The sequence below is a fragment of the Colletotrichum siamense genome (genome assembly GCF_013390195.1).
Source record: "Colletotrichum siamense strain Cg363 chromosome Unknown KSG_Cg363_contig08, whole genome shotgun sequence".
NCBI lineage: Eukaryota > Fungi > Ascomycota > Sordariomycetes > Glomerellales > Glomerellaceae > Colletotrichum > Colletotrichum siamense.
The window spans coordinates 3,140,815-3,152,985 of NW_023501021.1; the positions used below are offsets into that span (position 1 = coordinate 3,140,815).

A 12,171-nucleotide genomic window follows, 5' to 3' on the forward strand; every position below is an offset into this window, starting at 1 on the left:
GTTGCTGATTCTCAGCAGGGCCTCATCAGCAGGCGACGGCCTGAAAGAGAGGGTCGGGGGGCGGGTGAAGCTGAGGGTGGTTGGGGAAGCTTTGGGAGCTGGCCAATTGAGTTTGCGGGCTGCCGCGGTCAGGCAATTGGGGCCATGCAGACAGTCGATAGCGGGCAATTTGGGCCGCGGTCGAAACGATGATCTTCAAACCCAGCCACCTAGTCCGGTTGTTGTTTTGATGTATCGAGTGTGTCAGGATCATCAACAAAAGACTGCCAAATGTGACAGGCGGCCATCAGCTCATTCAGTGCGCAATTGCAGCACTGGACGTTGCAGCTGGAGACACTGGACCGCGGCTTCTTATCGTGCCTAGCTAGCGTCCGTCTCTGTCTCTCGCTGTAGCCTGTGTCTCTGTCCCCATGTCTCTGACCAGATCGAACACACGAAAGGACAGCCGGCTGCTGATTGGTGGCCGGTCGCGCAGTAGCAGCCATCACGGCATTCGACTTGATCGTAGCGAGCGAGGCGGTGGGACATGGAATGATTCGTAGGTTCCCGACGTTCTGAGCTTCTGGGCCAGTCTCGAGTCTCGGCGACTCGCGGTGGGAATCCGGGGGTCCCCTATTTTTGTCCAAGGTCCCGGTTTGTTGCGTTGGCTGCTCCGTGCCAGTGCTGCTCGATTTCTTGTCAAGGACTCAAGCAGGGACAGAGGGAGAGGGCCAACAGATGGCCCAGATGCCAGGTTTTGCGAAGGTTGGGGCCGTTCTGCGACCAAAATTGATTGCAATCTGTTGCTGGTGAACGATACGGCCTGCAATCTTCAGTGGAGGGAAGGACCCAGAAACAGCCGAGGAGAACGATGGTCAGCCGGTCAGGCCAGCTTCCAGCCTCCAGCATCCAGCTTTGAGGACTCCAAGAGGTTGAAGCGGGACCTGGAGCGGGACTCCAGCAGTTCGCCAGGGCAATCAATGCTGGACAACTCCACTGTCGGAGCTTGCGCAACGCAACGCAAGCGGCTGGGAGGTGGAGAGGGAGCAGCAAGTGATCCTGATTCTGATTCCCGATGGTTTGTTGACAGTGGATCTGTAGGGGACCTTGGAGGCTTGGTTGCAATGGTCGGGACTGGGAGGAGGCAAGCACCTCATGCCCATGGGCACCTCATGGCAAGCTCCGTGGAAAGCTCTGTCTGAGCAAGCAGCCCGACGCCTCCCGTCGCCGCCCGCGTCCTCCGTGCAAAGTCGTCCGGTAGTGGCAGTCGTGGCGGCAGCATCTTGCATGAAGACGGCTGCAAAGATGCCTCGAAATGATCGCAAGTGCATGACGATGCTCCGTTGGGCCAATTGGCACCGTACGACCAACGTTGGGCCGTCAATTGGTTTAGGCGCTGTTTCCACGCTGGCCGGAGCTGGTGCTGCTGGTGAGACTGGAAGCGGGAGTGAGATGTGAGGCCGATTCAGCATGGCGAGGATCAGAGGCCACACAAACAAGGTGAGACGAAGGCCACGGAGGGAACTCCTTGGTACGCTGCTACCTCGTGCTCCGTACCAGGTAAGGTAGCAAGGTAGGTACTGCTGAGGTAGGAATCGATCCAGCCCAAGGTCGCAACCGAGGTGGGGCCTGGGAGCTCGTACCTGCCGAAACCTCATTTGCAAGGCTGCCACCATCATCAATCCTCAGTGTGAGTGAAGGCATCCAAGGCAGCTCCTGCAGGGTGTCCCAGGCGTGCCAGGGCGTCAAAGCTTCAAGCTGCAGAGCTCCACCCCGGTCGGCCCCGCTCTGGTGCTGCCGGCTAATCCCAATTGGGCGGGAATAAACAATGGAATATCCACAGCTGCAAGTGACGGGAGCCAATGTAAACATTTGCCCACAACACACGCACCCTCGGCAGCCATCGAGCGATTCAATCCCCAGCCAAACCACCCTTGGGAAGGCTGGTTCAATCTGTTCTCATCTCGCTCCCGCCCGTGGCCTTCCATCATTGATTGAGCGAGAGTCTTGACTTGACACTCGCGGCGGCGCACGCACACGCCATACGACACTACCAACTAAGGTACTGCGTGTATCCGTATCTTGGGGGTACTTCCCACCGACACATTGGATGTCGTCTGTCTGCTAATTACTGCGCGAATGTACACTAAGTGTTAGCCAGGTCCTGGTCATCCCACAGACAGACGCCAGTCACCACCAGTCAGGACTTGGCTCCGTCTATCAAACTCCCGGACGGACCTTCGTACTAGCAGCCAACTTCCTGTCGTCGGTTCCAGGAAAAAAAAAAAAAAAAAGTACAAGTCGACATCAAGCCAGACCCAGCTCCATATATCCAGCATCCATCCATCCGCTCCAACCACTCATATCGCACCTTTCTGCCGCCAGTCCCACATCTACTCTCACCAAAGCCTCGTTCAATATCACTCCGTGCTTCACTCGGTCCAGCTTCCTTGTCGAATACCTCGCCTCCGAACCGTCAAGTCAAACACACACACGCACACACGGCAGCGGTACACACGCTCGTCCATACTCACTCACACTCGCACTCACACACACACATACGAGACTCGAGACACACCACCCTTGCTTGCCCCGGCAACCTCACAGGCTCAGCAGCCCTCGGTCTTCTGCATCTCACACTTCTGATCCATCCAACCATCTCCCCCAGCCCCCCGTCTTCAAAACCCAATCCGCATCGCACATCTCGCCTGACCCTCTTCTCCCTCCTTCTTCCCTCTCTCGCCATCCATCATCAAAGCTTCAAGCCATCTTTCTGCCCAACGCTTCCCTCGCGCAGAATCACCGACTTCTTCCTCCAAATCCAAAGCAGAAGACCAGAAAGCAAAAGAAGCGCGAGTCAACCAAAGACCGGCTTCTTCCCACTTTCCCCTTCTCCTTTGTTTTTTTAGGAAAACGAAGCAAGAGGATACTCTTCTTTGCCTTCCTTCTACCGGGAACGCTTAGAAGATTCTCCTCGTTGCGCCCAAAAGGCCGCCAATCTGGATTTTGAAGCGCGCATTCCCGTCCCCTTCAGCGTCTTCCCCTCCACCTACAAGGAGAGCGAGACACAAACCCAGACCCAGACCCAGACAGTAACCACTACCCACGAAGAGCTTGAGATCAAACTCCCCGAGAAGCCTCACAAGCCCGGACGGGAAGGTCACGTCTCTTCGTTCCCTCAAGAACAACTTCCCCCTCCCAGGAAGGACCACCGCGTCACCGAAGAGGTCCGTATCGAAGAACACTACCACCGTCCCGGTCCCGGTCCCAAGGTCGAGTCCCACACCTACGTTGAGGAGTTCCGGTATGTGTCTTTTGTCCCCCGTTTCCTTGTGTCCAGCAAGCAATCTCAAAGCACCTCCCGAGAGAGAAATTGAGCTCGAGAGAGAGAGAGAGAAAGAGAGGCAGAAAAGGACGGAGAGAGTTGGCCTTGAGCTTCCAGAGAAAAGGGCCCTCCAATCGATGGGGGGTCCGGACATCTGGAGAAACAACGGTCTCTCTCTCTCCCTCACCTCTTGGACTGTCTCTCTGTCTCTCACTCACTCTCTCTCGGTATCCATCCCACCCAGCCCGTTTGTTTTCTTCCACACACACCCCCAAACACCACAAACCCACCCGCGGTCACCGCCTCCCCATCCCCCCTCCCCTTGGCCCTCCTCTCTCTGCCTCTTCCGACCCTCCTCCCCTGTCCCCAGCCGCGGGACCGCCTCAGCTCGGGCCCCGGTATTTCACCAAATTTCCTCTGCTACCCTTGTCCATTACGAGCCGCCGACCATGGACCCTGGGCGCCTCCTCCCGGGACCCTAGTCCGCAGTTGGCCAAGTAACAACATGTCACATCAAACATGTCAACTGGATCAAAAAAGCTTCCCCATCAAGCTCTTCCCCCCCCAACTCACCTATCTCACTCATCTATCCCATCCAAACATTCGACTGACCTTTCTTCTCTTTTCCTTTTCTCCAGCCCTGTCCACCAACACTTCCACAACACCACCAACGAGTTCAACAACGACACTCGTGTCCAAGTCGACCACCGTCACCACGAGCACCTGGTAAACCCGATTGATAGAATCGAACGCCAGTACCGTCAACGCGCTCAGCCCAGCTACTACCGCGAAGAGGTCACCATCGAGCAACGTCCCTTGGCTTTGCCCGCTCACTCTCACCACTCCTCCGGTTCTTCTCAGGTCTCGGGTCACTCCCACAAGTCCGACCACTCCTCCTCTCACCACTCCCACCACTCTCACCACCACCACTCCGACCACCACTCTCACCTCTCCTCCCACTTCCCCTCTCACCACCACCACCACCACCGCCCCGCCGCTTCCCACGTCGACGAGTACACCGTCGACTCCGAGCGCCCTCGCCCCCAGGAATTCAAGGAGACCATCAAGGTCACCGAAGAGACTATCGAACCCTCCCACGTGTCTGCCCCCCAGCACAAGTCCGACAAGATGGGTTACTACGACGAGCAAGGTATGTTACTACTCCCCCATCCCATCCGGGCTTCAAAACCCCCAAAGGCCCTGGTGTGATGACCCCCCTTGCGATGCTTTCTTGGCTTCAGTGTGTTTCGGTTTGCGCAGTGTGCTCTCCCCCACTATGGTCCAAGAACTGAACAGGTGTTTGCCGCACCAGGTCATTATCACTCTTTCCGCCAGGGTCTTCACAAGCTGGCTGACAAGATTGCTCACCCGCATAAAGGCAGCTCCACCGGCTACGAGATCGCCGAGATCCGTGGTGCTTCCCGCCCTTCGTCCCCCGGCAACACCGGTGCCCCTCTCCTCCCCAACACCGTCACCATCCCCTGCCACCACATCCGCCTCGGTGACTTCCTGATCCTCCAGGGCCGCCCCTGCCAGGTCATCAAGATCTCCACCTCCGCCGCCACCGGCCAGTACCGCTACCTCGGTGTCGACCTCTTCACCAAGCAGCTTCACGAGGAGTCCTCCTTCATCGCCCACCCCTCCCCCAGCGTCGTTGTCCAGACCATGCTCGGCCCCATCTTCAAGCAGTACCGCGTCCTCGACCTTTCTGACGGCCACGTCACCGCCATGACCGAGACCGGCGACGTCAAGCCCAACCTGCCCGTCATTGACCAGTCCAACCTCTGGTCCCGCCTCAACAGCGCCTTCGAGTCCGGCCGTGGCTCCGTCCGCGTCCTTGTCCTCAACGACGCCGGCCGCGAGCTCGCTGTCGACGTCAAGGTCATCCACGGCTCCCGTCTGTAAGCGTGTGAGCGTCACCGCCACCACGCGCTATGTTACTGTTACGTCTTGGATTGTTGGGATCTAGCAACATGTACGAAATACAGATGATGTCAATGTAATGGAGAAATTTGTGAAGGGAAGGGTTGAGATTGGACGAAAATCTTTCGGATAAAGGATCCACGGAGTCAAGTCTTTTACGTAGATAAAGTAGCTCTGTATATGATCTATTATCCATACCATCTGTGCCAATCAATCGTGTCGTGTTCACCAAAGTTTTGATGCTGGTGGGAGCTTGGGTCTTACTGTGCGATAGAGCTCCCCTGTCTCTGTCTCCACAAACGTGTGTTTGCCGCCACAAGTGTTCCCTGCCATCCATCATGCTTCCATGTAAGTCAATGCTCGCCGTGTTAATAGACTGTCACAGCTCACCAAATACGTAGAAGCCATTTAGGAAAACCCAATCATTCGGGTCCCGTCCTTTAGAGCTGTGGGCAACACTTCTCCAACGGCACCACAACCTCTCGATACACCAACTCCGCAAATCTCGAGTCGCCAAAGTCGTCCTCGAGACCAAATTTGAAGCATATACATTTTCGAATGGCTTCGTACATCTCACGCCCAAGATCTTCGCCAATGTAATCCTCCATTGACTTTTGTGCTCTAACAACCCACAGAAAAGCTGCACAGAATGTAGTCATCTCGTTCGGGCAGCCATCGTCATCGAGCGATTCCATCCATGATGGCTGCTGTTCTAGCACTTCGCCATGGAACAGCTCCAGAAGCACCACGCCTAGGAGCAAGAGGGATGATTTGGCATTCCAGAGACCGCCATTCCTAGATGCAGCAGAAGACAAGTCGTGAGAGCTGTGTTCGAAATATGGGCCGTAGGGTCTGGCATATTTGCCTTCCGGTTTCGGTCTGCTAACTAAGAATATGTCATCTTTGGCCAACTTGAGAGGCATCCAAGCTGATGTAGCTAAGCTCAAAAGCGTGATGGCGAAACGAAGACCAACAGCGATGCGGCTGTACCGTGTGGCTGAGGTACTCAGAAATTGGTCGATTGACTGTGTTTCTGATGCTTTCAAAACCTTTTGATGTGTAGGGTCCAGGCTGAAAGTGATTCTGTCATCTCTTCGGCCCTTCAAAGTGTGGCTGCGTTCTGGCAGTGAAGGGTCGGTGGTGGCGAAGTCGCACATATCCTCAATACTTAAACTCCTCATGTGCGTGCAAGTATCAATCGAGCTAATCGAGGAGGCGATATTCGACTGGGTCCCAGCACTACTCTGCGACGACGTTGAGGTTCTGGAACACGAGTAGTGTGAGTTCACATGCTAGTTCAATCAGATCCTAAATCATGGATATTTGTCTTCTTACCCTTCCATTCCAGGGTTAAGCCTCAGTTCGTCCATTGTCATCACAACACTGTTCAATTCCGAATTGTATGAAGCAGACATGGCAGCAGCCTGGGTCGAACCTGTCTGAATCGAAGCCGACGCCAAGCAGCTCGACGCTTGTCCCGACTGTGGCGATGGCAGCACAAAAGACTTTTTCAGCTTTTTGGTGGGGCGCACCAACACGGCCTTCAGACTTGGTTCAGAGTGTTGAGGATTGGCCATGGATAAAGACGCAAAAGCTAAGGTAGCAATTCCTTTTCCTTTGGAAGAGGCTTTTGCAGATTTCAGTTGCTGTTTCAGTCTCCAGTCGCCTTGGATCTTGCCAGCCGTCTCGATATCTAGGCCCAGTGAGGGAATATCAACTCTCCTTGTGTCAGCATTAGCAGTCGTCGAAGCCTCAGCTTCTATGTTCAGCTGTTTTCGTCCAAGGTCGTACTCAAACAACATGTTAAAGCATCCTTTTGCTCTGGATCCTTGACCAGAACACTTTACAGGACTGATTCCAAAGGTATGTGCAGTTGAGCAACGGCACTGCCATTGATGTGCGAGCCCAGCGTGCAATCTAACAGCTTGATCATGCAGTTCTCGAAGTGGTGATATCAGATGTTTTGACTCCTGCTTTTCTGCCTTACAGTTGGCCAAGTCTCTTGAAACTGGAACTCTGTCAAGGAATTGGTGTAGCTCGTTGTTGGTTGTGGTGATTAGGGTAAGAAGTCGGTCCTTGTTTCCACTGAAACTTGCCCGTAACCGTAAGAACTCGCTTTCGATGTCTTTTGCGTCTACGCTATATATCTTTTTGAAATGTCAGTATACGGTACTGGCGGTCAAACCATACATCAGGAAGGTCTCAAGATTAGGAAATCGAAATAGGGTGCTTACTCTTTGGGTTGGCAATAGTTTGTGTAAATCCATGAAGGCTTGGTTCATTTCCCACAGCTTCCTCGTGAACCACTGCCTCTCTGCGTCTAACAAATAGCTTCTCAACTCTTTTTGAATGTCTGGCCGGTGCCATAGATCCGAGTCAGGGTCACGCAGAAGTGTAGCGCAGTCGAGTTTCGAGATCTTCAAGGAGAGGAGAAGGCGCCTCAACAACTGCGAATACGCTATCTCCTGCGTCTCTAAGTTTGAGATGAAATTTGCGAAGGTCTTTTCGAAACGCCACCACGATTTGGCCTTCTGAAGGATACCTTCAACATCCTTAGCTGCGTCGCAAAAGATGGGGAACGCTCCCAGGACGACTCCCGCGATCTCAAATCCCGACATAGCGAGTGCTTTCGTGTTCTAAAACGTACGAAAATTGCCCTCAAAGGGCTAAATCAGTGGATGAATGAGGCTGAAATAGAGGGGAAGCTGACGGGATGAGAAGGTGTTGTTATGCGCGTAGCTGGGAGAAAATGCTGTCATTTCGATTCACGTGTCCTGCAGGCTGATGTGGCCAAGGTGCGGGGTCATTCAGCTGATAAATGTTTGGTTAGTAGATTATCTGTCGCATTGTATTCATTTTCAATAATTTTAGGGCCAACATGATGCACTCGGAATGAACGATATGGACGAAAAGCAGTCTTCCATCTTCGGGCACATATCTCGAGGATCAAACAATTTCTCGAGCGATTCAGACTGCCACTCAATTTCTTCTGAGGCAGGGTCCTGTCATGTATCTCTATCGGAACTCTGCCAACATGTTGCGAAGTCTTCCTATTGCATCCTGGAATTGACTACTATCGAGGAGACAGAACGATTCAAGCTGTGGACAGTATATTCTGGTGTCTTACAAGGGTCTGAGGGCTCGGATTCATTAGATTTCAGATTGGAAACCCAGAGCCAAGAAAGTAGATGTCTACTGTCCGGTCTGAAACGTCTCAGAAATGGCATTCGTCGTGGTGAGAACTGCTACAACTCCGTTCAAATGAATGCGATATGACTAACGTAACTTCTCTTTCAGCAACTGAGATTGTGTCCGGGACAGCTCCTAACAGATCAGAGGTCTCAACAAGTTCCCTCGAAGAGCTTGTTCAGATAACGTTCCGGAATGTGACAGGAAATATAAGCTATGAATCAGATTCGGCAACTACAGAGCTAGCAGAGTTGTTTCTTGGCATTCGGACCAACATCACCCATCTATTTTCACTTGCCGAGATCATTCAAAGAGGTTTACCTCAATTGGAACCTAGCCCATTGAGGCTAGAGATACCGAGCATGGCAGGGGACCTTGACGCCGTCCAAGTCACGATCAACTATCCGAAAATCAAGCAATCGCCTTGGCTTGCGTCGCGTCTCGGTACAAACATCTCGCAGCAGCGACATCGTCTCTCGCAGCTTCTATCCTCAAAACATGTCTCTACGAGACGTAGGCTCGCAAATCAGACACTAGAAACTCTCCACGGACATGCTTTCACGAATAGCTTTGACATGGAACGTACGAGCAGGGGTATCATTATCGACGACGCTGAGAACCATCAAAACATGCCCACTAAAGATGAAATCTCTGCAGGCATGGAGCATTTGGAGATATATCCTGTCCCAACTAGCGACAGAAACACAGACCGCAAAGTTCCGGAGTTGACAGACATGTGGCTGGGCGGCACCCGATTGCAGTATAACGCACCCATCGAGTGTCCCTACTGTGGCATGGAACAAATTCTCGAAGGCAAATATGAGTGGGAGTAAGTGACAGACATACACTTTGAAACGCACCCGTCGTGAAGATTTCGACCTACTAATCTGCACTTTTAAGACAGCATGTGTATCGTGATCTTCAGACATACGTATGCACTTTTGAGAACTGCTCCATAGGACCCTTTGACACCTCGCACGAATGGTTCAGACATGAGTTGAGTTGCCACCGAAGACAATGGAAGTGCTACATCTGCAACTCTAGATGTAGCTCGGCATTCTCATTTGAGCAACATCTTGTGGCCGATCATCCTGGTACTACGACACCCGCACAAAGACGAGCCATGCAAGAAGCCTGCCAAGAAATGCTCACCGACTTTGACAAACTGGACTGTTTGTTTTGCGAGGAATGGCCTCCACAAGTAGACATTACGATCGATTCGGAGAGTTTTCGTGCCCATCTGACAAAACATCTACAGGACCTTGCTCTTATGGCCCTACCTTTGACCGTCGACAGCTCAGAAATAAGGCGGGATCTGGACATCGAGGATCCCGCCATGACAAATGATACAAGCTGTGGCTATTCAACTGCATCTCAAGATGATTCAAATAGCCTCCTGTTACTTGGAATGCATGTCGGCAAAGAGCAACGATGGAGATGTCTATGGCTAAAAGGAGACGAGGAAACCGTCTGCTCATACACCACTCTTCATTACGAAGACCTTCTCCACCACTTTTCAAGCCTACATGTTTCAATTGATCTGGACGAAGTTCTGGACTCTTTCAAATGTCCTTGTTGCGATGATTCGGCTTCAGACTCAGACAATTGCATTATGTGTCTGAACGAAAACAACCACCCGAACAGATGGTGCTACACATACGCCTCCAAGAGCGCAAATACGAAGCAGCCGTACTGCAAGGCTCTCTCTTGGGCATTGAGAAGAGAGATTGATGTGTTCGAAGAGAAGGAGCCTTGCGTTGATGATGCGAGGTCGTTGTCGAGAACGAATTCTGCGAGCACCGACATATCTTCAAGCAGCTACCGCAGAGACCATCTGTCTTCAACAGAGCACACGGACGTAGGGGCAGCTATCGCCGCACCCGACGCGTTGTCCCATCCATATTCCTCCGGTCTTTCGAGGCCTGATTCTCCATTCCTTCCTGACGTGCGACGACGCTCGACTGACAGGATATCTGATGAATATTCTGTGTCAACGGCGCCTTCAGCTTTTACCGTGTTGAACTTGCAGCCAAATGCAAGTTTCAAGGCCGTCAGGAAGGCCGTCAAAGTGTCCTCACCCAGGAGGCTAGGCTGCGAGTTCAAAGCCTGGACTGGTTGCCAACGTACCTTCGGCCTCGAAGAAGACGAAGTTGGTAAGTGGATCCGACATGTGGAAGATGAGCATCTTGGTCGTAACTACCCATCTATTTGTATTTGTTGGTTTTGCGACGACATTGAGTTCAGAGCCGATCAAAGTTCAGACCCTGGAATGAACTTCGAATACCGCATGCGGCATATTGCAGACCATATCCTCGAAGGACTGGGTTTCGAAGAGAGGAGGCCGGATTTCCATTTTCTGGATCACGTCTATTCAATAGGATTGATCCCCCCCGAAGCCTTTGCTCTCGCTAAAGGCCAGAGCGAAGGGCCACGTCGACCCCCAGGCATCTATCCATCGGGTTATAGACCAGAACGACGAGATGAGCCACAAGTCATCGAAGTCGCAGGATCTTCTCGTCGACGACAACGGGATTCAAGACATCACCTTTAAATCAATTGATATTTTCACCCAGGTCTGGTTTTTGCAATGGTACAAATAATGACGCCAATTTTGCTGCACATCAGCATCATAGTTTGAGGTGGGCTATGATAGCAGCAATATACTCATAACACAACTTCCTCAAAAGACCCGGCTGACGTCCGCTCTCGGCACTGGTGCTCGGGATATGAGTGCCGGTCCACGGAGCATCCGGTGTTGTGGGTCTTTTACATGTGCCGAACCTCCGGAAAGGTAGCCCAGTACCTACGCCGGGAGAAACCCCTGCGAGCAACTTCACTTAGAGTCGAGCCTTTTAAGTCTAGACCCTCAGAAGGTTCAATTCAACAAAGAGTCAATTCGATGTTCTTATCGGTGCTCTTACGGATTGCGTGGCGGCCCGATGACTGCTCTGTCGGCACAAACTGTAATAAGTCCAGCGAATTAAGTGGACTCCATTGCGCCATGTCCTAGGTAGGAGCACTCTCTGGGAAGACATCGCCGCCCATATGGCATCCGCTCAAATCCATCAGACCCATATCGTAATCCAAGCGAATGGCTGGGAAGTCCGGCACCACAACCGATGCGCAAAGAACCGCATCATGTGAGGACCCTTTGGGTGCGATCCCTAGGCACCTTGATGGACTCGCGCAGTGTCTCGTGTATCAATGGCGTGCGTGACTAGCTGTCATTGGCAGCTAATCCCTGCTGGCGCACCCCTCATCTTATCGATGTTTGGCTGGTTTGGAGTGATCCCACCAACCTCCAACTGATAAGCAACCTAGCTACCCCGGGTTCCGGGAAGCTCTCACTAGGGGGCACGGGGGGCACGATTGGGGGATGGGAGGACCTGCCCTACCTCGCCTAATGTGCAACAAGACACTCACCTGCTTTCTCTGGCATTCTCGGTATCAGGTGGAACGTGTTGAAGGCTGGAATGGGGGAAACTGAGTTGAAAGAGGGGTGAGGGGTTAGCTGCTTACGACTCGCGTGCCTTTGTCTTAAATACCGAGCTAGTCCATTCCTTTGAAACCGAGGAAGGCTCAAGCTTCTCTTCCTCCAAGCTCTCTTCGCGGGATTGCGTGATCGTGTAGCTGTCTGGCAGAAGCTGGTCCTTCCCCCTCCATCATCGGCCAAACTATTCATATTCGTGGCTGAGAGGTATAGCTTCGCGTGTCCATCTGAAAAAAAAAAAAAAAGGTTCTATCAGCCTGCCAAC

At 52.6% G+C, this 12,171-nt stretch overlaps 2 protein-coding genes across 2 annotated transcripts; one reads left to right on the plus strand and one right to left on the minus strand.

The window, feature by feature from the left end:
• Window positions 1–1,449: 1,449 nt before the first annotated feature.
• hex-1 (Woronin body major protein) lies at window positions 1,450–5,209 on the plus strand (the record flags this gene model as incomplete). The annotated part of the gene is made up of 4 exons (XM_036644226.1): window positions 1,450–1,479; window positions 2,889–3,283; window positions 3,943–4,454; window positions 4,683–5,209. The coding sequence occupies 4 exons, from the start codon at window positions 1,450–1,452 to the stop codon at window positions 5,207–5,209; spliced, it is 1,464 nt and encodes a 487-aa protein (XP_036490223.1).
• A 458-nt stretch (window positions 5,210–5,667) lies between these two features.
• On the minus strand, window positions 5,668–6,597 carry CGCS363_v012378 (uncharacterized protein; the record flags this gene model as incomplete). Its single annotated transcript, XM_036644227.1, has 2 exons — window positions 5,668–6,490; window positions 6,563–6,597. 2 exons carry the CDS (start codon window positions 6,595–6,597, stop codon window positions 5,668–5,670), a joined length of 858 nt encoding a protein of 285 aa, XP_036490696.1.
• Window positions 6,598–12,171: the final 5,574 nt, after the last annotated feature.